This window comes from Pimephales promelas, chromosome 16, assembly GCF_988280905.1.
Source record: "Pimephales promelas chromosome 16, fPimPro1.hap1.1, whole genome shotgun sequence".
In the NCBI taxonomy this organism is placed as follows: domain Eukaryota; kingdom Metazoa; phylum Chordata; class Actinopteri; order Cypriniformes; family Leuciscidae; genus Pimephales; species Pimephales promelas.
The window spans coordinates 22109408-22134859 of NC_142784.1; the positions used below are offsets into that span (position 1 = coordinate 22109408).

Genomic DNA, 25452 nt, shown 5'->3' on the forward strand with positions numbered 1-25452 from the left:
TTGAAACTTAAATTTTAAGGTAAAAAAAAAAAAAAAACTTAAAATTGTAAAAACTGATCTAGCCAAACTAGTGTGCACATGCTGAATGCATCCATTCGAGCTCATATTCAGTGAAGCATACTTTGAAGGGGAAAAAAACAACCTTTAAAGGTGCAGAGTGTATTTTTTTTAGCTACATCTAGCAGTTCAGTTGCGAGTTGCACTAAGGGCTCAGCCCACTGCTCACCCCTCCATTTCGAAGAAGCTACGGTGGCTAAAACGGGACAAACATATTGTCGTCTGAGACAGCAGAGAATAGCCAGAGTAAGCCAAGAGTGTGTAACATTGTCACTGTTTCTGTACCACAGTCCATTATAAACCACATCATGGATAAAGTTTACAAAGCCATAGTCAGGTGAGGATCAAGGGTCTTGATATATAATATAATAATAGTAATCAGCTAATTGTTTCACAAACGTATCCAGCACATTTCTCCCCACATAGCAAACCCATTATACAGCGTGGAAGAAGAACCACATGCAACTATCGAACTATATATTTTTCTAACAGGGTAGTAGAAGTTTAGCTGGCTAAATATGAGTTTTTACTGAGTTATGTTGTTGAGCTGGTTAAAGCGTAAAACCTTGTTTAAACTCGACGCGTCCACATGAGCCCAAAGGTGCGCACGGCAAAATGACATGATTGTAAAAGTGCATGCGCCTCTGCATCCCCTAGACACCATTTAATAACTACACACAATAGGCTTTTTTCTCTGATTTTGAAAACTCTTTGTGATCAACTTAAAATGTTTCTAAGACCGACTTGTAACAGTCGGTGTTTTACAGATTAGTATCAGCTGACAAGATACTAATCAGCTGTCTCACGAACATAACCAGCACATTTCTCCCAACATAGCAAACCAATAACACAGCGAGGGAGAACAACTAAGTTACATGAAACAATCCAACTACATATTTTACACCACTCACAAGGAAAAGTCACTACTCACGGTGTCTATGGCTAGCTTCCAGCTTTCTGCGACTTCTCTTTGAAGGTAGTGACGAAACGCGCTTTGTAGCATGTTGACCTTCATAGAAGGGGGTTCCTGCGGTTATGTAGATATAAATGTCTCATTCTACGGAAATAAAAACATTACGGTTTATTAAGCAAATTCTTCATATTTCACTGAAAACATAGTTTTGGATGTCATATTGCATTTCTGTTAATAGATACTCAAAAGTTTTACACATTGCACCTTTAAGTTAAAATCATGCAAATAACCTCCAGCTAATGCTCGTTCAATAATAAATGTGCCAGAATTAAGTATAAGTCGTTATTTACTCTTGATTTTTAAATGCTTCAAGAAGTGTTACAACAGGTTTAATGTCCATGAAGTCAAATTTCAATGGCTCTTGTGTGTCTTTTGACCGATTGCACTCTTTTTAATCAAACTTTGAATGCATCTTTTTGATTGAGATTTAGCATAGAATAACAGCTAATTTACAAGTCATGGTAAATAATAAACACCTAATTTTGCGCTCAGTGTTTTGGCAGTGCAGAGGAGGGTGACCTGTCTGTGTGTTAAGTAATGCCGTGCTTAGAGAGTATTATGATCAGACTCTTTAGTGATAAGGCTTTGGCCCGTGTGTCCGTGTTGTCAACCATAGGTCTGCTGTTAGACACTGCAGGTCTCTAAAGCGTGAAGAGGTTAAAGTGCATTTCAATTTGAGAACTGAACCATCTGGTTCTACAGCCATCCCAGAATATCCCGGTCAGCTGGTCTCCCTGGGTGACAGAGCTTATAGAATAGCTTGTCCCACATGATGGTGGGAAAGGTGGCTGTGTCAGCAAGCACTCAGTGTGTGAGTGTGCGCTCATGTGCCCTTTGTACTGCCTGCTATGTGCGGTGGTATGTATCTAAAGGTCGAGGGGAGGTACACGAGGCTCCAGCGGGGAGATTTCGGGCCACTCGTTGCTTTAGTTCCCAAAGGCCAACATGACACTGTCAACTTTGAATTCATTATCCAGTCAGGAGTTTCTATCATACAGTATTATATCATGGAACTCAGAATAGTGTCATATCAAGTTTTCTTATATGTATGAATACATAAATCTAACTCTAAGTGACTGACTACTGATTACAGAAGCATTCTGTGGTTAAAGTGAGTTGCTCAAGGTCATAGTCAATAGTCAATAGTCAATAGTCACTGATCGGGTTGGTGATCCAAACTCCTGTCACCTTAAAGAGTAAACTGGCAACCTTGGTGTTTTAAGGCTACCACCCTACATGATCCATGGCTTTTCCAGTTATTCATAACAGATAAACATAAGAACAACTAGATAATTACGCTTCTAGAAAAACAACTAGGAAAATGTATATCTATTCAAGCAATATCAATGACTTTACCATGACTTATTTAAGTTTGCTACAGGTTTAGACATTTTGAAAAATGGTTTGGTTTTACAGGTGTGTCTGTTTTGCAGGCCCAGGCAGCTCTGATCAATTCAGAACAAAGTAAAACAAACAGACCCCCTCCTGCTGGAGCTTACAGGTATTACATACTCTCAACTCGCTCCTATCCATCCATCCATCCATCCAGTAGATGTTCAAGGACATGCACACACACGAATAAACACACCAACGCCAGTGTGTGGAAGCTTGTCATACAGGGATGTCCAGGGCTTCTATGATTCAGAATCTGTCATATCTGTTGTAATTAAGGAACAGTGATGGGAGGCACAGTAAACCATGGGTGACTGAAGAGTCTGAAAGAAGAGCACAGGATGTGTGAAAAATAAGCCACAGAATATGGGCTCCCTGAAGCCAGGGGCATGGGATCTCAGATACCACTTCTTCTAACACAGGATGTTTCCTACAATTTTCATGTAGTAAGGTCAGCACAGCATGTCACATTATGTCAAGGCTGGATGAGAATGACACACACATGGAGTCACAGTCTGTTCCTCTGCGTTCCTCATCTCTTTATGAATACGGGATCAAAGCTTAATTCTGAGCCCAACAGTGAGTGTCACATTACATGAGAGGATCACTGATACATTTTCAATATTCAGGTTTTCAACATACAGTAGCATAATCTCAGCGGAGCACATGTCGTTCTCCACGTGGCCGCACGGCGCAGCATGCGTGGGTGAACTGACGCAGTCTCCATGACTCACTCTGACAGCAAACCTCACTTACAACATCATGAATGTACTTCTGCGTCTGTGGCAGGTGAGCAATCACAGAGCTGCCGAGATACACAAACAGCCATGGAAATCTTGAGAAATCAACTGACCCTAGCAAGAATTTCAAAGATTTTAAATTAAAATTTTTATAAATTATCCTGCCTAGATCTTTAACAAAGATCAAGATGGACGATATGCTTAGAGCTGAAAAAATGCTTTAATTTGGCAACCTGTCCCAGGCTTGAAGTCAAAATGCAGGGTAAAAGATCACCCAAAGATCAATTTAGCAGAATTAAATCCTTTTTTTCTTTTTGTAATTAGAGTAACATCAAAGGTCATAAATCATAAAAAGGCCATATAAAAGTTAAGTCTGAATGGGTTAACCACAGTGAAAGTGTATAATACGCTGTATGTCATTAACATTTTTAAAGCTACACTGCGTAACTCTTTTAGTTTATTTTTAGCTAAAAACACTTAGTTCTTTCAAAAATATATGTTCTCATTAATGTATATTTACTTCGTTCAAGTAAAGTATTCTCGTGAGTGTATAATATGCCATTGAAAATACATACGGGTCAGGGGTTCTAATGTCGGCCGCCATGTTGCCCCTCCATCTTGAAAGTACATTAGCCAAAGCGGGACTTACCCGTTAATTCAAGCTTTGCCTTTTGCGTTTACGTTTAAGTTAACACTCATGGACGAGGTCAAACTGGAAGTCATGTTAATCTTGGACTAAATTGGCCACCGTAGGAGTTAAAACGAAATTGGAATTGAGAGGAACAGAAACTAATATTCACTGGATGGTCATATACCTTTTCACTGCTAGATGGGGGTAAAAATCACACAGTGTAGCTTTAATTAATTTTGTTTTACTTACAAGGTTATTTTAAAATTGAACATGGCACCCCTTTCAGGAAAACCAACAACTTGCTAATGCTTCTTAACTAGATTCAGGCCTGTCCAATGGCAACATGTTGATAATTTAGCTTTTAGCTTTTTAAGCCAACTAGACATACACCACTGTTCAAAAGTTGGCAGTTAGTAATATAAATATATATAGTAATTGTAATATATATATCTAATATGATTTAAGATAAGCTAGTTTTACCACTAACTACTGTACAGAGCCTTTTTGAATATTAGGCCTATTAGTGCTTTTTAACTAAATGATTAAGAATGTACTTAAATTTACCTTTCTGTACTTAAATTTCCTCCTTTTCTCTTCATCTTTGATATAAAGCAAGACATGGACAGATGAAAGACAGAAAGTTCTTAATTATAGTAAGATCTCAATGTTTGCGTCTTGTGGCCAGCAGAGGGCGATACATGATTTTACATTTATTTTAATTTGCTTTGGTACTACTTTCACAAGTAAGGTACACATCCTCAAAACTCTTAGCACAAAAATCTAAACTGATCACACTTGTAACACAGCAAGTCATTCTTTTAAAACCTGATCCCATGCTTTCATTAGGTACAGTTATAGCCTACTACATATTTTCAGCCCACATTATCATTGTTTCAAACACAAGATGTGTAATTGTAATGTATTGTAATGTGTAATGAGAACAAATCATTTGGTCAACGAATCTAGAACGAATCTAGAATCTAAAGGTCAATTTGATTAAATAATACACAAATGTATTAAACTTAACGAGAAGAGATGCAAATCAAAAGTTTGATAGTAATGGCATTATGAAAGACTTACAGTTGTGAATGAAACATTTATATGAAACATTTTGAGTATAAGTTATTTTTGACTTATTTTGATTTTGTGTATTGTACCAACACAATTGAAATATGCTAGAATGTTTAAAAAACCCATTTGATATCTCAGATCTAAGATAGGTCTGACGGTCAGTCCGAGAAAATAACGGTTGTAAAAGCCTGACTCGCTCAGAGAAGGCGGTACCACTTCTATGGCCCCTATGCATAGCAGTTTCGCTATTACTGCACGGAGTAGATATGCTACTTCCATGTTCACCGTCGTCGCGATCCGTGCTCGAAAATGCAGGGAACGGCGATCAAACGGTAGCAAATAGCCCTGCCTTATTGTGCTTAGCACCCATTCTCAAACCCCGGGAATCGCTTCCCATGCATTATACATGTAGCTAGGGGTAGGATAACCTCTGGGTTCTGATCGCCGCACTGTGTGGGCTCGAGAAACTGAACCAGAGGAATCGGTGCGGCGCGGACGCCCTCGGCACTTGAACACGGCAGCTTGTTGACAACAATAGCAGGCTGTTTTGTATGTGACGCCCTGATTGCTATGAATGGAGAGCGTTTTGTGGTTACTTTGTTGATTCTTGGGAAAGTTTTTTGGGCGAAGTATTTATTAGTAAGCGTGAGCGCTCATGAGTGGGCACGGGACTTATCCTCATATGTGACGCCCCGATCACTTTGGATGGGGAGCGCTTTGTGACAACTTCGAGACACGAGGGCAGCATCTGGGGAGAGGTGTGCAAAATGGGGATCCTTTGTCCAATGTGAACCCCCTGCTTATTAATACTGCAGAATAGGGTGTAAGATATGTGATGATTGGCCAGTACACAATGTTCTGATATGGCTTGTAAAAACCATAATTGGGTGTAATTGAGCGTTTCCCTTCCATAATCCAGGACAGTCTTACAAAACGGCAATAAGCTGGGTTGTTCCAAATGTTTGTCTCGGCAGGGGCTCGGCACCAACAGTCCTGTAACATACCAGTTGCGATCCAGCTGTCGGCCACATGTGTGTGATGATGGGGTCGTTGAGTCCATACTCAGCTTTACATCATATCCTTTCTTTCAGCATGGCTGTGGACCACAATGTTAGGATGAACAGAAGGTGACTGGCTTTGAAGAACCTCGGCTTTGTCCAGAAGTTTCTAGTCTCTTAGTTAGAGATGGGCGTAGTGAAAATGCTGAGGAAAGCCCTTCTGTGGATGAGAGGGTGGGGCTGTTGGGCCTAATCCTGTTATCTTGGCCTTCTTAATCCAGCTCCAGTCAGTCTTTACACCTCTTCAGTCGCACAATACAAATACAAACACACTTCCACTACAAATACATCGCAGACATCATGGAGGACAGCATTATGCTAGGTGTTGAAGGGATCAAGAAGACCATCTTGCATGGAGGGACCAGAGAGAAGCCCAAATTTATCACAGGAACTAAGGTACAGCTTCAGTCCAATATATAGAACCGGTTCCAAGATGCGAGTGATTTAATTGTTTGACTAATTTAATCTAAGGATCATGTCTTTTTTCGTTACAAATGTAACAGGGTGTCTTTTATAGGATTTTAGAATCCAGAGTAGACACAGTCGATTTCCTGACTCTTTAATTTCTTAATAAGTTTGTCTTTGCTCTTGTTGGGAATGTCTGATTTCAAAAAAGCATATGGCACAGTATATTGGCTTATAAGGAATTTTAGGGATGGCTTTGGTTTTTTGTGGAAATAACAGCAAATTGAACCAAAACTAAATGCAATCCTTCCACGTTGCTTACAGGTGACGTTCCATTTCCGCACACAGCTCTGCAATGATGATCGCACCGTGATAGATGACAGTAAGAAGGCAGGTATGCCCATGGAAATGGTGATCGGGAACATGTTTAAACTGGATGTCTGGGAGACTCTGCTCATGTCCATGCACATAGGAGAGGTGGCTGAGTTCTGGTGTGATGCCATTGTAAGTATTTTGTGATCCTCCATGTGGTCTGTAGGGGAACAAACTACTCGGGTGAATACAACTTTGTGATTAAATTGAATTGAAAAGAATTTAATGAAAAATTATTATTAAGTATAATATGTATTGTACTTGTTATGATTTTAAAACCTACAATTGCAATTATATGAATTTATTTGAATTTAAATCCGGTTTATACTTCATCAAATTCAAATTGTAATTTCAATTCTACACTGTTAAAAATATTAAAAACTTAAAAAAGTGTGTTCATGCGGCCTTAAAACTTAAAATTTAGTCAGCCTGAAATGTGAAATGACAACTTGGTTATTTGAGTTGACTAAACTTAAGGCAGCACAAAGAGACTTTTAAGTGGAAACAACCTTTTTTTTTTACATTGTACATCCTCCCTCAAATTCTCAATGGAGCGAATTTAAGTAATCAATATATGTAAGATTAAATAAATATACACTGGTGTTCGAGTTTTAGGGTTGGCCAGATTTTTTATGTTTTTGAAAAAATCTAATGCTCGCATGCTCACCAAGGCTGTTAGTAAACCAGTAATATTGTGGAATATTATTGCAATTTAAAATAACTGTTTTCTATTTTAACCTGTGATGGCTATTTTTACACATATTCCTGTAATGCAATGCTGAATTTTCAGCATCATTACTTCAGTCTTCAGTGTCACATGATCCTTCATAAATCATTCTTTATGTTAAAAAAACAGGTTGCTGCTTAATATTTTTATGAAAACTGTATTACTATTATCTGTATCTATTATTTTCAGGATTCTTCAATGAACAGAAATTTGAAATACATTTTTTTTTTTGTAAAAGTCAATGTAAATGTCTTTACTGACACTTCACACATCCTTGCTGAATAAAATACTTGATTTCTTTATATATGAACACTTAGACAAAAAAAACAACAAAAAAACACTGACCTCAAGTTTTTGTACAGTAGTGTACGCATAATTGATTACACTGAACTTACACCTCAAGTTTGAATGAGGGTCAAAAAATCCATTATACCATTAAATACCATTTAACAGGACACTCATTATGAAATTAATGTCAGAACAGTAATTAAACCTTTTCACAGTAAATGCTTTTGGATGAGACATGGTGATGTTTCAGTGACATAATTGTATGGCTGTGAAATATCATAGTGAGTTCCAGACTGGAGCATGTCATACGTTAGCCTGATGGAAAGCTTAAATCTGTACAAAATAGGATTAATCTGAGTCTGTTCCACATGGTATAATCATCATTTACAGCTGCCATCCCAGCTCCACCACATGAGGTAGATTACTGTGGCTGCATCAGCCTCGAGCATTATGGGAATGCCAAGATTGTTAATACAAACACAGTTATGGACACATCCGAAACATTAACACACACTTTCAAGCTTTATAAAAGTGCCATTTTAAAATAGTTGATGGAATTTGAAATATGTTCAGTTATTCCATACAAATTTTAACTTTTACACAGAAAATGGCTTATTTTAGAGCTTAGCAGTCATAATGTTTTTAATGTTTAATGTTTTCTTTCTGTGGCCGAGAAGCACACCGGATTGTATCCAATAGTGGCTAAGAGTCTGAGGCGTATCGCAGTGGGGAAAGATCCGGTTGATTGGCACATTCACACCTGCGGGATGGCCAATATGTTTGCCTACCACAGCCTGGGCTATGACGACCTGGACGAGCTTCAGAAAGAACCACAGCCTCTTAACTTTGTAATGGAACTTCTCAAGGTCTGAATTCAATTCTTTTAGGCTCACTGAGAAAAATATTTGCATTCATTTTTAAATGAGCAGATATTTGATATAGTGAGCATTCCTTGATCTGTATTTAATATGGATTTCACTTACAGTAGGCTAAGTGAAGAAGAGGTCCCAAACACTGCATTAGCATATTAAGAAGGCTTTTCTGCAAGCTTTTAGTCAAAAGACTTTGCTCAGGCATTTGGGAAGATTTTTAGACTGAAACGTTACAGCGCTAATAAATATTTGAAATATACTTTGCAGGGCACAGTAGTGTGCTGGACCTGGTCTTTATTAAGATTGTTGCCATATATGTGCACCAGCATTAATCTTTCATTGCATTGTATTATGTGTATCTGCAATATGAAGTGGATCTGTGCACAAGCAGTACGCAAAATGACCACTAGGGGGAGTCAGGGGATTATTTTCAAACCTATTCATTCTCTTTTTTCAAGATACCCATGATATTAAATGTAAATTAGTTATATCAATAATTGATTCAGGTACAGCAGCCAAACGAATATGACAGAGAGTCCTGGGCTCTGAGTGATGAGGAGAGGGTGAAAGCGGTACCTGTGCTCCACGGTCAAGGGAACAAGCTCTTCAAACAGGGCCGATATGAGGAAGCCACACTGAAATATAAAGAAGCCATTATGTGTATCAAGAATGTGCAGACAAAGGTAAGAATAGACCTCTGCAGCTGGTTTTTAATACATTCAGTAGCTTAAAAATTACTATATTCTGGGAAAAATATATAGAATAAAACAGCCACTAATGTTATATTAAAACAGGCATGACACATCTCAATTAACTGAAATGTGTATGTTTCCCCAGGAAAAGGCATGGGAAGCTCCTTGGCTAAAACTAGAGAAGATGGCCAACATGCTGACTTTAAACTACTGTCAGTGTCTGCTGTGCATGGAGGAGTACTATGAGGTCATCGAACACACATCTGACATCATCAACCAGCACCCTGGTGAGTGTAAATTGTTAGTTCTCCCAGTATATCTGATGAGAAGATAATACCTGATGTGTTTTCCAGTCAAACACACCAGCTGTAAGCATTCTCTGTATGTTGTAGGGGCGATGAAAGCCTACTATCTGCGTGGCAAAGCGCACATGGAGGTGTGGAATGAAGCCGAGGCCAAAGATGATTTCACGCGAGTGCTGGATCTGGACCCTGGCATGAAAAAGACAGTCAAGAAAATGCTTGCAGTTCTCAAAATGAGAATGGAAGTAAAAAACGAGGAGGACAGACTGAAGTACAAGGGCATGTTCACAAAAATATCAAGACAGGAAGAGTCTCTAGAGCTGGAGATTCCAGAGCAAACATCACCAACACAAGAGAATCCAGAGGAAGCACTACTAGAAACTGCTGAAGAACAAACAAACCAAATGACTTTAGCACAATCAGGTCCAGAACAAACACCAAACACCAGCTCTGATCATGTGATCCCAGAACACAACTTATCAACTCCAGAACAAACTACCAGAGAAGCTGCAACTCCAGAACAATTGAATGCAGTGCAAATACTTCAGGAGCAATCAACTTCTGAGGAAACATCTCCAGAACATGCAACTCCTGAGCCAACATGTCCAGAACAAGCAGACCAGGACCCGGTGTCTTCAGATTCAGAACAAACGTCTACTGCTCAAATTACACCAGAATACTCAACACCTGTAAATGAACCTTAAGCATCACAACTTTTTCATGAGAAGAGCAACAATGATGGTGTGTGGTCAAACCAAATCCTTTTGACCTGTTTTACTTAGTAATGCTTTGTATTGTAATGTAAGATTTTATCTAGTGACTCTAATTTTGCCAATCATCCAATAAAATAGTAGGCTACTCACTAAATTACTATGTTGTGGGGCTAATTGTTCAGTAGCATGTTGTCTCAAAATATGATATTCATAAACTTAATGATAATTCCTTCACATGTTCAACAGTCTTTATGCATATAGGCAAACAGTCTTGTAAAGAATGAAATAATATCAAATGTAATAATAATGTTTGAATAAATTAAAATATTTGAACTGTTAATTAATTAATTGACGTCTACTGGATTTCTTGATTCTTAAACATTAGTCAGATTGCTATTGCCATGTCAAGTGAACAGTGAAAAATTCTGCCTTATGCTGCAGAAACATCTTATTACACTGCCTTTCATAGAACACTTTAAAAAAATCGTACTGACCTTGATCCACAGATTGAAAAGTGAACTGCTCCATGCTGAATATACTCAAAGGATTCCCCCTTTTCGTATCATTCTTTGACCTAAAATATTTACCAGAAGTAAATTTTAAGTTAATAATGTGAAATCTAACAACACATTTGCATGTTAAATGTAATTTTATCATATTATTTTGACTGTTTTTCTTTTAAAAGGATTCATTTAAAATTGTATTTTTATGATTTAATTCATTAGCTTTTCATCAACTAGCAAACCCTAATTTGGGAAACCACTAGTTTATATGTACATGGTCTGCACTGAGATTTAAAATAGGCTACTTGCAATGATGTTAGGACAAACTGGAACAATACCAATACATCATATGAAATTGTTTTAAGGGGATTCCCTTGACTCCATCCACATTTTTCCAGCACATTCACTCCTAGTGCATGCTTGGGTCGGGACAACCAAGAACATTTTAACAGACTAATGATTTAATTATGATTAAATGAGAAACAGCGCATTATGCATAAATCATTCAAGCACCATCCTCTAATTTGATTAATTAAATATTGAGGTTTATTGTTGATAATAAAAATGCAATTTTTTTTATTTTTTTTTACAATTTTCCAAATAGCCTGCTTTCCTTGAGGGAAAAAATGGGCTGCTTTCTCTCTTCTATTCTCCTTTCAACCTCTTGGATCTTTGACTAATTAGCTAATAACCAAATAATAAGAGCTCAAGTGATTTTTTTTTTATATATATATAAGGCTCACAAAAGGCACAGGGAGGTATTGCAGCATCCCCAGGGAAGAAGATTGTGAGTGTTGCATGGGGAGTCCTGCAGGACCGGTGCACCTCCATCATTGATGCAGAGGAGGTGAGAGAGGCACATCCCACTTACTGCTGCGCAACTTTAACCTGCTGCAACATCACAAAAGATCGCAAAGCACCCGCTTTTTCATTTATTTACCCGTGAAAACAGCTTTCTCTACGCCTCTTAAGACGTTTGGGTAGCTAATGCTGCGGTGGAGATGCTGAAGTCCAGATGAGTCCCGTCTCTGTGGTTTAGTTAAGTGTGTGGGCAGAGGAGATCGTCTTCCGATCTGGATTGAACTGAGCGGAACTGAATCCATTAAACCTGATCACAAAGAGAGGATGACCATATCGACATGGGAGGATAATGCCACAGCGGCTCTTTGACTTGTTTTAATTAGTTTGGAAATAAATTGCAAAGCAAAATTATAATAATCTTAACATCTTTATTCTTTATTCGTAATATTAACCCAATACAATCAAACGCGTGATTTGAAGTTGAAGAAATCTTAAATAATGGGAATTTAGCGCCGTCTGACTACTTTTATAATAGGCTACTTCACATCTGCCAAAAGGAGTTTTTTCTTTCAGAAATATTAACTTTGGATTTCCACAATGGCGATAAACACCGATACGGAGTTTGCGAAATCGAATCTGGGGGAGAGCGGCGGCACCCAACCAGCCGAGACCGAGAAACTGCTCGTGACCACCGAGCCCACCGGGGTGAAGACCTCCAGCTCCTTCACGGTCAATGTCGGGGGTGACAAGGATCTCGACGGGGATCAGAACGGCCACAGTCTGCCGCTGAGATCCGGATCAGAGGGTCATCTCGGATCAGCTCCTCTCTCCCCGTCCAGAGTGAGCCTGAGCCACACTTCATCCACCGGGAATGCCGCCCAAGAGCAGCAGAAACCCAAAGACTACCTCATACTGGTCATTTTTTCCTGCTTTTGTCCCGTGTGGCCACTAAGCATCGTTGCGTTGGTCTATTCAATTATGGTGAGTAAACAGTGATCAATAAGTCACAATTGAAATAATTCAAGGTGGGGTTTTTTTTTCGTAATTCATACAAAAATTCCCACATTTTATATATTACGGACAGGAAATTGTGATAAAAGTACAACACAAAAATCACTATTAGGCTACTTCAGTAAACCGTGTCTGTTGTATGGCAAGCCGTTTTACATTCATTCCTTAAAGCTATATGGTACTAGTATAACGTTATATATATGTGTGGGTGTGTGCGTGTACACTATCGGTCAGGTTTGGAAACATATTATATAAACAAAAACTTTTATGTTAGATGCAATTAATCACGATTCATTGATTTGACAGCACTAGTTTAAATGACTAGAAAGTCTGTGAAAGTAAACAGCTAATAGTTTACTTTAAAAGTGTACAATTAAAATAAGAGAAAAGGCTACTAACAAAACTGAAACCGACACTAGTAACTATTGGGATCGTTTTACTAAGAAATAAATAAGGTTAATACTAATGGTAAGTTGATAAATACTATTTGACCATCATTGAATTCATCATGGAAACGTTACTTGCTACAATTGAGATTCTGACTATAGCAAAGGCACACGGCTACTATGTACTGTAAGTACAGAGAAAGTGAAAATGATCACTAGTTGGATTACTTTTTAGCAATTAAAATAACATATTAAATAGTTAGATATTAGTTAGTTTTAATAGAATTATTTTAGCTTTAAATTGATAGCATTGATTATAATTGCTAATGTGACTTGCCATACTCTTGCAAATCATATGCAAAAGCGCAGGAGCTGCAATGAGAGACCAGAGCACAAACCCACTGACAGGTGTGATTTACAGCCCTGCATGTGCTTGTGGTAAACGGACCTGACTGCGTGCTTGGGAGCTATTCGCCAGAAAATTGGTGCAGACTACATCCACCGCACACAAAGCTCCTACACAGCAGAAACTCATGGGGACTGTGGAGCAAAACAGTCATTAGGAAGTATACATGGGGTGTGAATGTTCTTTTAAAGCCAGAAAATTAAAGAAAGCCTAATTTTGATTAAAAACAAAAACAAACCAAAAAACATGGTAGAACGAGCTTTAGGTTCAACCATAGAGGCAAAACGTGTTTTCAAAGCATAGATACAAATATAATAATTAAAAAAGAAGAAGCCAAATATAATCTAAAAAATATCATTATTTCCATTCAAGTAACTTGGGGGACTGCACTGTGAGTGTGTGCATTTATCTGTTTAATAAAGACCTAGCCTACAGTACAAGAGATTACATCCATGACAAGACTGTCCCTCTGGAAAAAAATACTCTTGTTAGCGGATAACAATGTGCACTGCTTTTTCTGATCAAAGATGGGTGCTTTTGTTCACTGTTTCATCCCCTCTCTCTGAAAGAACAGTGAATAAGCAGCGTACAGTATAACCTCAGCAGGATCATACAAATGAGACTTTCCAGCAGCATTTAAATATATCATTTCAATAAATGTAATAAGACTTAAGTGAATTTTAAATCATTGTGTGCTCAGTTTTCATTACAACTTTCTAAGTGTTTCAGTGGGACATGCACTATTGGAGAAACATAAATTAGAGCATTAAATTCTCATCAAGTGTAAAGGCACCATACAAATGTGCTTCATTTTCTTGTAAAAAAAAAAAAAAAAAAAAAAATCGAAATCCTTTACATAATGCATCGAAACCAATATTCTGCAAACACCTGTTCTACTGACAACGCTCATGCAAATAGCATCTCCCAGCCTTATATAAGCCTCCAAATATGCCTTTCTTTCATGTCAACAGAGTGACAGGGGAAAGCAGAGCATTGCTGACAATTCAACAGAGGGCAAGACAGATCAGTTTAGCCTTCTGCCCTGCTATAACGACCCATCTGTCTTATTTTGATCCTTAAAGAACCTCTATTATGCTTTTTTGGATATTACGTTTCATGTAGTGTGTTATACAGCCGTTTGTAAATGTAAAAGGTCTGCGGAGTTGCGATAATATAAAACTCTCCTGATATACGCTGATTTCACGCAGCCGCCATTTTGAAATCGAAAGCGAGGCTCCGGTGGGAAGAACCCCTGAAGTACAGATAGACAACAATGCCTTGGACTACCAACCTGAAGCTGCTGCCGCGATTTACACTACTGGATGTTAATATCCAAGATAGGATATAGTTCGTTCCTGCTTCTTTTTTTACGTTCTAAATTATATATTTATAAATTAATTTCACTGTATATAGTCTAAAGTATGAAAGAAATGTATGTAAATTTTAAGAATAAGTAAATTCTACATTAAACACAACAATACGCCATCACATTCACGACTCTCCTATAATAAAAGGCAACACTTCCGGTCTTCTTCCCACTTGAGCCATTTCAAAATGGCGGCTGTGTGAAATCAGTGTATTATAGTAACAATAGAGAAGAATAAAATAAAGCATATTTTGTTAGCTTTTGGAGCTTTGAAAGGTTCAGATCGAGCAGATGTTTGACCATCATTACTGTTCTCGTCAGAGCTCATTTCCCACATTCAGCATGGCTCATATCCACCATCTCAAGCATATTCTCAAAACTATCATTTTCAACATTTCAAAATCAATATTTTGATCGCTGACAGCTTCTTCACCAGATCCACCATCAAGTGACAGTGACATTAATATTTGATTGCATTCGGTACATAGGTAGCAAATCGTGGAGCCATTCCAAGTTTTGCTGATGAGATTTCCTATTCTTCTGTTTCCTGCCTGCAGTAACTATGAGTGAGATGTCACTTCATTATTATGGAATAAAGGAATAATAATGAATTTATTATGGAATAAAGGTGATTTGCACTTATTCAGTCATCAAAGATTAATTTCTTGTTGTACAGAAAAAAAATTTCTTACACTGTTACACACCTCGGGTTATTTTTTATTTTTGATTGAGGAAAACTAAGAAGATTGATGTCTAACTTTAAATGCAGATTAACCCTGACACGCTCAACCCTGTCATTCACTACCCTCCTCCTCATTCATTTTTTAGCTTCCAACAGCACTGTAAGTGGTAGACCAATCACAACAGAATGGACGGTCTAACCAATCAGAGCAGAGCAAGCTCTTGGAGAGGTTTAGAGAAAACAAAAGGGTTTAGAGAAAACAAATCCTTTATCGAACTGCTTCTGACAATAAGAAAAAGAGTTGATCCTGCAAATGTTATGAGAAAATTGGAGTGTTTTTTTTTACCTTGGATGTAAACCTATTGTAGGAGATCTCCAAAACAGGAACTGTTGGAACCTTTAAAATAGCATAATAACATAACCGTTTTGCTTTAAAAAACTTTATATATATATATATATATATATATATATATATATATATACACACACAAATAACATAAATACAAAATAGAATGTATACAGGATTTTCAAAATTTGGATCATCATAACTCTTATGTGGGTGAAAATTATTATTGAACTAGAAAATTATTTTTTATTACTAAAACTGCTTAAAACAAAACAACAAAAAGGCAGCTAGAAGAGTGAGAGACAGAGTCATGACATTGCATATATCAAAATTTTAAATAATTATAATCTAACATATAAAAGTATTTATCTTGACAGTATTTAATATTAATGTTACTTTTGACAAGTTCAGATTTCTAAGACGATCACAATAAAGAGAGAGACGCAACATAATCATCTGATTTAAACTTTAAATCTCACTATATGCACATTTTCATTAAGAAGTTCACACTTTAGTCATATCGGTGTCACAGGCTAATCATTCTATCATTTTTTCCCCTATAATTCCCAAGTCAACATTTGTGCCTTTAAGGTGTCCAACTTTGGCACAACCCTCAGGACAAGGACAGATTTATAGACCAAAACGGGACTAAACCACTTTCAAAATAAGAGCACAAAGAAGAAATAAGAACAATAGACAATGAAATTGTGAGGCTTTCACTGGTACTAGAGGAAGTCTACAAAAGTGGGATGCTAAAAAAAATTTGGTTTAATTTTGTGTTGGAATCCCATAAAAAAAAAATCCTTTTTGGATGATTCCAGAGTCAAGGGCTCATAGCCACTGACATCTAAACTGTCCAATTCAGCTGAGACCTAGTAACTGGCAACATTGCAATGTGCAGGTATGCATTTAGGTATGCACCAGGAATGCTGAAATCAATGAGTTTATATAGGCAATACTGTTAGATGTTATGGTAAGCTGAAGCTCATGGAAGCAGAAAGGAATCACTTGCTTGGCATGGGGGTTTGAAGTGAATTTAATTGGACAATCTCAGTGCAATGGGAGGACCAGTAATTGCGCACACTGCAGCTTCTGCTGGTAAAATATGGTAAGCAGAGCTGCTGAACGGCTTTGTTTCTGTGTCCATATCTGTGTACATGATATTATAACAGGAATTTGAGACTACAATGGGCTGCCAATTTCTGCTTTTCCAGCTTTTCAATATCTCATATGAAATAGCTTTAGGAAATATTGATGCGTTAAGCAGCTTGTTGCTCATCTCTCAAACAAGCCCTATATTGTAATATGGTGTCATCATGTTCTCACAATGCTGAGTGAAACATTACATTATGAAAGCAAACAGCCAGTGAGATCATGTTTCAAGTGCACCTGCTCACGCACTGACAACAGAAGCTTGTTTCCATGTGCAAAATAGAGAGACTGGAAATTAAAAATAAAGAAATTTAAACAATAATGATAAAAAATAGTAACTCTCAGAAAAAAAGGTACAAAAGCTGTCACTGGGGTCGTACCTTTTCAAAAGGTACACTGTTGTAGCTAAAGGGTGCATATTGATACCTTAATTGGTTTAGGTGCTAATATGTACCATTAAGGTACCAATATGTACCCTTTAGGTACAAAAGTGTACCTTTTGAAAAGGTACTGCCCCAGTGACAGCTTTTGTACCTTTTTTTCTGAGAGTGATCAAATAGCAACGTCAGCAGATATAGTTCAGGGAGGGAACAACATGCCATATGTCCATAATTGTGTTAATGATATTTAAGACAACCGACAAATGGCAGATTTAAAAAAAATACTACACTATCGACACAAATTTTTGGTTCAAAGAATGAAAAATAAAACTAAAAAAACATTTTAAATGTTACAAACAAATTTAGGCACCATAACATTATACTGCACAGTATGAAAATGTATTCATTTTCAAATTTCCTAAATAATTTAACTGTGATACTAGATTATTAGTATAAAAAAATAGTTTTTAATTATTAATTTTAAGTGGACATTAGATGATGCCCAAAAAAGCTAATCTAAATATAAAAATAGAGGCAAAAACATGCACAATAAATATACAATATCAACTGATATATTGTCTATCCAAAGTGTGTAAACAATGAAAAAAAATAGAGTAAAATTTTTAAATCATGATATGTAAGGCAATTTTTATCGACCCCATCTCTCACATTTAAAGCAGCACTTCCTTTAATGTTGCCACCTGCAGTCATGATTATGGCATGAAAAGAAGATGGCTAATAATATTAATAATTGCAGAAGAACAGTTAGTTAAAAAACCTGAAATATTCTTGAATGTGGCTTTAATTATTACTGTCAATATAATTAAATTAATACAAAAATATTATAGTATTGGTTTGTAGTTGAAAATGAACTTATTTTGGGCTAAAAAAAAAAAGAAAAACTAAGAGAGGGGACTTTACCTCCATTGTGCAGGTTTTCTACAGTCACTCTGGCATGGCTGTTTATAATTAATGGCTCAGGCTTGTGAGGGAACGCTAAGAGCTACTGCTCACTCCCAGGCTGCAGCAGGAGAGGTTGAGAGGGGGAGGGGAGCTTTCTTCTGTGTTTATGGGAGAAAGTGAGGAGAAAAGGGGGTCATCAAATCAGCCCACAAGATTTAGCAAATACTTTCCAGTTTATGAGAAATATATTACAAGCCAAAGCTCCTGGGGAATCAGCATTATCCATTTGCCGTGTCACTGGACCACACCCCTCCTCTGCTCGGAAAAGCCGCACACAGGCCATTAGAATCCACTGGCGTTTCTAAGCATTCTCTTAACCGCAGTCAGGCAAAAAGCACCTTAAAACACAAAGAGCCGGAAGCTGCATTCCTGCATCACGACGACGGCATACTGCACTGTCATCCTGCTAAATGAAAGCAGGTGAGAACGGCCGTGAGATGGCAGATGGCATTTTACTACACAATATTTTCAAAAAGACTCCCACTGATTAAATGTGCTGACACAGCTTTTCGCAGTGATTAGTCTTGGGAATCAATAACATTGTGCTGCTCCAGTCACATATTATACCCCTGCTAGGATGTCCGAGCCAGACTGCAGTAAGCTATTTGAACTGAGAGACGATGGGTTGGTTAGCAGAGAGGGAAGGGTACGGCTCCGGGTCTAAAGTGCCATAGGAGTTGATCTACATCTGCAAAACAGATATTTAAATATATATTTCACAAGACAAAATAACTGAAGCTCCACAAATTATGCTGTTCAGATGACGCTGTTTGCAGGTGAAGTATAATGTTAGTTGCATAAGTCCCCCAGTTGTGCTAAATCTGGACATCAACATCGAGTCTTATGGTTGAAAACTTGCTCAAATTGACAAACCTGATGGTCTAGGAGGAAACACAATGATTTGTTTACGTGTGTGCACGTATACACTACCGTTCAAAGGTTTGGGGATAGGATTTATTTTTTAAAGAATATTTATAATGTTACAATAGATTTCTATTTCAAATAATTACTGTTCTTTTGAACTTGAATAAAAAATGCATCACAGTTTCCAAAAAAAAAAAAAAAAAATTGTTTTCAATATTGATAATAAGAAAATGCTTAGAAAAGTACCAAATGAGCAAAAATGCTGCTTTACCATCACAGAAATAAATATCATTTTAAAATATTTAAAATAGAAAACATTTATTTTAATTGCACTTTGATTATAATTGTAATACTGCTACTGTTTTTACTGCATTTTTGACCCAATAAATGCAGTCTTGGTGAGCATAAGAGCCTTCTTTCATTAAAAAAAAAAATTGTATTGACCCAACCCTAAACTTTTGAATGGTACTGCACATATAGTTATTTTACAATCTTTGATAAAGACAAACACTCAAGATTCTGTAAATGGCATGAGGAGAATTCAATACTGTGGCTCCAAAAGCAACAGGTAAACTGCAGCTTGACATTGTGGAAGCAGAGCCTCCCTGTGGGTGAGGGACGATTGTGTGTGAAGGGGGAAGCTCTTCAGTTTCTCCAACAAAACCAGTTTGATAGAGCTGTAATCCTATCTGCTATTGTCCTACCGTCTGCTCTAAGTGAACGCTGAAGACATGATTAAGAGGATAATGGTTCCACAGACGGCCTTTCAGTCTTTGGCTGTACATTCACTATAGGGATGAATGTGAATGTGGCTTCCTACTGTTTGTAAACTGTCTGCAACATTATACAACATTACGGATTTCTGAGCCATAATGTGTTTTGCTTTTTTTTTTCCATGCTACTCATTTTCAACATTTGAATTTTGACAAAGACAAAGATCATCTTAAAAGGATAGTTCATAATTTACTCACCCTCTTGTCGTTCCAAACCTGCATGCAAATTTTTTTTTCTGGAACACAAAGGAAGATATTTTAATGAACGTTTGGTTTGGAACTAAACACCATTTGAGCCTACTAGCTTTGTTTGGCCATTTCTTTTGTTTCAAAGAAGAATAAAAGTCACAGGTTTGGAAGAACAGTATTTTCTATTTTTGAGTGAACGTCATCTTTGTCATACATCATATTAATATAGAGTAACGAGTGTTTCCAAAAAATTGTTTGTAATAGTACATCATTATGGGAGCTGTCAAGTCCGAGGGTACTGAATTAAGGTTGAAACCAAAAAGTAGTTTGAAAATACATTAGTGTGTGAAAAATTTTACAGGGTCACACCCGAAAAATATATAAAAATAAAAACTGATTTTAACAAAAACTATAACAGTATCTCAATAATACTTAATAACACTGTAATTAATATAATTTGTGACCCTTTGTCTCTGGTAAACTAAGGGAAAAAAAGAGAAATATGAAGTTGCACAAATGAACTTGCGTAGATTTTGGGAATCAATCCGTACATATTAAGTTCAACTTGCTCGCTATTTAAAGTGTGTCGGGAAGCTCCAGGAAGTCCATTCAGGACCGCGGACAGCAACGTCAGAGTTTCTTTTATGATAACGTGAGATTGCGTCATATCGCAAGATGAAAAAAAGACACCTACGTGATGGAGAATAGAATTGGTATTTGAGGGTGGAGAGATTGGTTGGCCACTGTGTCAGAGGCTTTTCCTGCACAATCTATTGCTCAGTATTGATTCCTTTAATGCAGTCTACTGGAGAGGCTTTCTCTAGGGAACACTGACCATCTAATGGGTGGCTGTGGCATAGGGCTGCACTAATAAGGAAACACGTTTTATCTTATCCTGTATTTAAATCACTTGAACAATTCAGTCACCTCTGACCTTTTGCTTCCTTGCTAGATTTCAGCCAATGATTTAACTGGAAAAAAGTATTGAAACAGATTATATAGTGCAGAGTTTTTTGTGACTTTCTCTCTTTTTTGTCTCGCTACAGTCCAGAAACAGTCTACAGCAGGGGGATATGGATGGGGCGAGACGCCTGGGACGCTTGGCTCGTCTGCTTAGCTGTGTGGCTATCATAGTGGGCCTCCTAAGCATCATAATCTATGTGGTGGTTGCAGGTACGTCTTTTTGCAAGCTTTGATTTGATATCTTGATAGATGTGACACGCTCTATTATTTTGAGTCGGAAATCACAATGAATCATCTCCATTTGTGGAGAAATATGATCAGCCAAAAATTTTAATTTGGACTGTTTTGTGTTGTTTTTGATCAAATAAAAGTCTTGGCTTTCAGATCATGCTAACTTTATCAAGAAAATAAAATACATTTCGTTTTGATGCTGCATTCTGATATGCTGATTTGGTGCTCAAGAACCATTTCGTATTGTTATCAATTTTGAAAACAATTGTACTGCTTAATATTTTAGTGGAAGCTGTGATACTTTTTTTCAGGATTCTTTTGGCGCTTTTCCACTGCATGGTACAGTACGGCTCGGTTCGGCTCACTTATGGCGCATTTCCACTGCCGTACCGGTACTAAAATGTGATGTGAAAAACTGCAGAACACTGATTGGTCAGACAGAATCGTCACTACCTGCGTCATTGTATTTGCGACCAAAAGACAACAAGGGAAACCAAACACGCTAGATTTAAATAGCCAGTAACAGCCACTGCTGTTACGGATCAGTCTATTATCCCACCCCACTTTAAAGGAGTAGTTCACTTTTAAAAAAAAATGAACGAATCTTTTTCCGAGTCAATTCATTCATTTTGTTTGTTGAATCAGCCAAATGACTCGAGTCCATTTTATGGAGAAAAATCCAGGAATGTTTTCATCAAAAACCTTAATTTCTTTTCGACTGAAGAAAGAATGACATGGACATCTTGGATGACATGGGGGTGAGTAAATTATCAGCAAAAGTTTTTTAAAAGTGAACTACTCCTTTAAAGTGGTACTAACTGCATTGGAAAAGCAACCGAGCTAAAGCGAACCGAGCGGTGCTGAGCCGAACCACGCAGTGGAAAAGCGAAGCGAGCCAAACCATTTCGCACCAAGCCAAACCGTGCCCCACCGAGCCGAACCGTACTGAGCCGTACCCGCAGTGGAAAAGCGCCATTTGATTAATAGAAAGAACAGCTACTTGAAATAGAACTATTTTGTAACAATGTTTTCACTGTCATTTTTGATCAATTGAATGTGTCCTTGTTGAATAAAACTTATTAATAAAATCTTTACTTAACATGATTATTTGATATGTTTGAGTAAGTTACATAATTCTGTCAGAAATATCTGAAAATAGTTTTAGGGAGATTTTCTTAAAATGACAGCCACCATTTGCATGATTATACTGTATATCTACAACGGTTTGGAGTACACATAATTATATAACAGAAATTCATTCAGACTCGAAATTAGTTTCTAGGCCGAAATGACACAAAAATGATGGAGCAGGTCACATACTGATAGGTTGATTATTATTTCCACACTCATTGTTGCTGTTATGATTCATATGCTCTTTTTTTCTGCTCTATCCTCAGTAACTGGAAAGGGGATTAAGTAAGACGTGAAACCCATCTACAGCACTACTGAAAAACTTACACAACATAATTAAAATAAGATCTCCCTCTTAACAATAATGCCACAGAAGTTGAAAAATAAATTAGGACTGTAGCATCTACATAAGATCTGATTAAATATCAAAAATGCATGCAGTAGCTTAGCATGCTCAGTGAAAAAAACAAAATCCCATTATGTTAAAAAGAATGGTGATGGCTTGCTTTATGTAAATGAGAAACACTGATGTTTCGGCAAGAAAGTCAAAGGACGAGGGAAATTTTTCAAAGATGGTCTTTAAAAACATGGCTACGACTGGCAAGCTGCATTTTAACCTTATATTACTCCTGGTTGATCTTGCATTCATAAATTATGCACAGAAATATTTGCAATATAACTACTGATGTATGTTTTATAAAAAGATTTATATGTGGAGTTTAAGCTATGGGAACCAACTAGGAATGACAAGACTGTTAGAAGCCTTGTCAGACTTAACAGTAATGGTCATTGGGGTTGGAGTTTTCATTTTTGTTTATTTATTTTGTAGGTTTTGATTATAAAAATGACCACCTGCATGCCTGATCTTGTAAGTGAATAACTGACAGTCAGCATTTTTTATTAGTATCTTTTTTAATTATTTATCTGTGAGAGTAGTGGGTATCTACAGATGGGAATGTACATCATTGTCCAGTGCTATATTCTCTCAATGGCTCCGTCCAAGCCATGGGGCTCCACTACACATCCTGTACTAGTATAGTTTCCTTCAGAGAGGTAAGACTGTTACGTTACGCATGCCAGGCCTCTCCTGACAAAAACTGCTGGAGCATGGACATTCACCTAGAGGCATGCAACGGCCAGCACCATTCTGTGCCAAGACCTTTATATCGGTGTCCTAAACAAATCACAGGACTACTCATCTTTTCCAGGGTTCTCTCCAGGACAGAATGCCAGTCTCCCCGTTATAAATTTCCCTACTTAACCCTTATAAATATGAGATATATATCAGCATATTTCTAGAAATATTTAGGCATGCTGTGGGTGGACAAAACACTTTTTTTTATCTTCACCAAGAATGAGCTTGTTTAAGGAACTTTTCTTTGACACGTCTCACAGTGTTGATTGCATCTCTGTGACTGCTTATTAAGACAAAATTACACAAATTAAATATGAGATTGTAAAAATAGAGGTACAGATACATAACAGCACTTAACTGGTTAGGTAGACTGAGGTTAGGATGGACACATTCCACAGCACATCTGTTTCATTCATACTGAATTAAGTATTTTACTGCCCTTTCCTAGATTTCTAAGCACTTTATCCCTTATTTTTCATCATTATTCTCATGTCCTGACAATACTTTTGTATGACCTTCACGTGTAATCTCCTGAATCTAGACTGTTAGCAACTCAACACCTACGACTTCATTTATAACCATTGTACTGTATAATTTACTGTTTTGTGAATTCATGTGATCTAATGCTCCTTTTTTCCTAAAACTCTTTTCTTCACTTTAAACAATTATGTTAACTGTGTAGTTCATAATAACCATTAGGCCAATATGAATGAGATGCAAAAATGCTGCTATGTGTCTTTTAAAACTGTGATTTGTGTACAAAATATGTTTTTCTATGTACCTTTGCAAGTGTGAAATAAACATTAACATGCATGGTCCACAACTTGCTTGTAGCAATTGATCCTGTACAGCAGTGTTGGAGAAACATAAGCAAGGACATTACTGCATTAGCAAAAAAAGTTAAAATGTTAACCACACCACACAAAGAAACAAAGGAAGACGACAACAACTTTCAAAGCCTTCCTGCCCCTTGCACATATACACAAGCCTCATTTTTCATGCTCCCATCGCTACTGTAAATAATGCATGGCTAAGGAAATGGCACAAGATCTACTGGCTGATTTTGCACTTCCCTGGTTCTCTGATCTCTAAGTATGGCCCTCTGCCCAGCCTCACTCCAGCACTCAGCACTAACAGTGCTCTCTCACTCACAGTGACACAAAGTGTTTAAGTACACACAAATCTAGCCACCAGCTTAAATGGACTGAAGTGCCGTCATTAGTCATCTAGGATCACAATCGGAAATGGTTTTATTTGCTTAGAAGAAAGAAAGATACAGCCATAGAGCATTTTGTCAGCTGAACACCAAGGGCCTAAATTATATATTTGATGTGAGATGTCAAAGAATGTAATGAATTTTAAAACATCTATGGATGTCGATTTTTTCCGTTTTAAATTTTAATGTAATTCGGTACTGGCTTTTCAGAATATCATCACCAATGTGGTCTATATATATTCCTGTTCGGGAAACCCTGACATGGATATTTCTGATTTAAAACAGAGATTCTCAATGAAAAAAGTAGACTTCAACAAAGCTCACTGGCGGCTAACGAGATGAAACGGGTATTAAAATAAGCAACTTTATTTTAATTCACTTTAATTCAGTTCTCGTTCCTTTGAAGAACCAGGGTTCACATAGAAAAAAAGAGGTAGCCTAATTTTAAGAGTGATTTCTAGACCTGGAAGAGTCATGTAAATTAACATTTCCAGGGGCATTTTTATAACTAATATATTTTTTATGACTATGCATGCCACATTGTAAAATAGTTCATCAGGAAGAAATTGTGTACAAAATATCTTTTAATCCTTTTCCAGTACATCACAAAAACATGGAGAAGTCCACTGAATATTGTTAACGATTTAATGGCAATGCAACA

At 37.2% G+C, this 25452-nt stretch overlaps 2 protein-coding genes and 1 long non-coding RNA gene across 3 annotated transcripts; 2 read left to right on the forward strand and 1 right to left on the reverse strand.

Moving 5' to 3' along the window:
* The first annotated feature begins 5850 nt into the window (after positions 1 to 5850).
* On the forward strand, positions 5851 to 10579 carry aipl1 (AIP like 1 HSP90 co-chaperone). The gene is made up of 7 exons (XM_089121218.1): positions 5851 to 5991; positions 6144 to 6318; positions 6652 to 6831; positions 8392 to 8580; positions 9093 to 9269; positions 9424 to 9565; positions 9671 to 10579. Exons 1-7 carry the CDS (start codon positions 5894 to 5896, stop codon positions 10282 to 10284), a joined length of 1575 nt encoding a protein of 524 aa, XP_088977344.1. The 5' UTR covers positions 5851 to 5893; the 3' UTR covers positions 10285 to 10579.
* On the reverse strand, positions 6736 to 20580 carry LOC148973353 (uncharacterized). Its single transcript, XR_016146878.1, has 9 exons — positions 20125 to 20580; positions 18857 to 18977; positions 18482 to 18695; positions 18248 to 18387; positions 15795 to 15845; positions 10788 to 10867; positions 9616 to 9769; positions 9163 to 9221; positions 6736 to 6874 (listed from the first exon to the last, which is right to left on the reverse strand). It is a non-coding gene; the product is annotated as an uncharacterized LOC148973353 (long non-coding RNA).
* Positions 11572 to 24398, forward strand: trarg1a (trafficking regulator of GLUT4 (SLC2A4) 1a). The gene is made up of 3 exons (XM_089121219.1): positions 11572 to 12578; positions 21162 to 21288; positions 22707 to 24398. Exons 1-3 carry the CDS (start codon positions 12195 to 12197, stop codon positions 22727 to 22729), a joined length of 534 nt encoding a protein of 177 aa, XP_088977345.1. The 5' UTR covers positions 11572 to 12194; the 3' UTR covers positions 22730 to 24398.
* The last annotated feature ends 1054 nt before the right edge of the window (positions 24399 to 25452 follow it).

Coding starts and splice junctions, on each gene's coding strand:
- aipl1 (XM_089121218.1), top strand. CDS start 5,894: ATGTGTGTGATGATGGGGTCGTTGAGTCCATACTCAGCTTTACATCAT. Junction 6,319..6,651: donor AATTTATCACAGGAACTAAG/GTACAGCTTCAG, acceptor CGTTGCTTACAG/GTGACGTTCCATTTCCGCAC. Junction 9,566..9,670: donor CATCATCAACCAGCACCCTG/GTGAGTGTAAAT, acceptor TGTATGTTGTAG/GGGCGATGAAAGCCTACTAT.
- trarg1a (XM_089121219.1), top strand. CDS start 12,195: ATGGCGATAAACACCGATACGGAGTTTGCGAAATCGAATCTGGGGGAG. Junction 12,579..21,161: donor CGTTGGTCTATTCAATTATG/GTGAGTAAACAG, acceptor GTCTCGCTACAG/TCCAGAAACAGTCTACAGCA. Junction 21,289..22,706: donor AATCTATGTGGTGGTTGCAG/GTACGTCTTTTT, acceptor CTCTATCCTCAG/TAACTGGAAAGGGGATTAAG.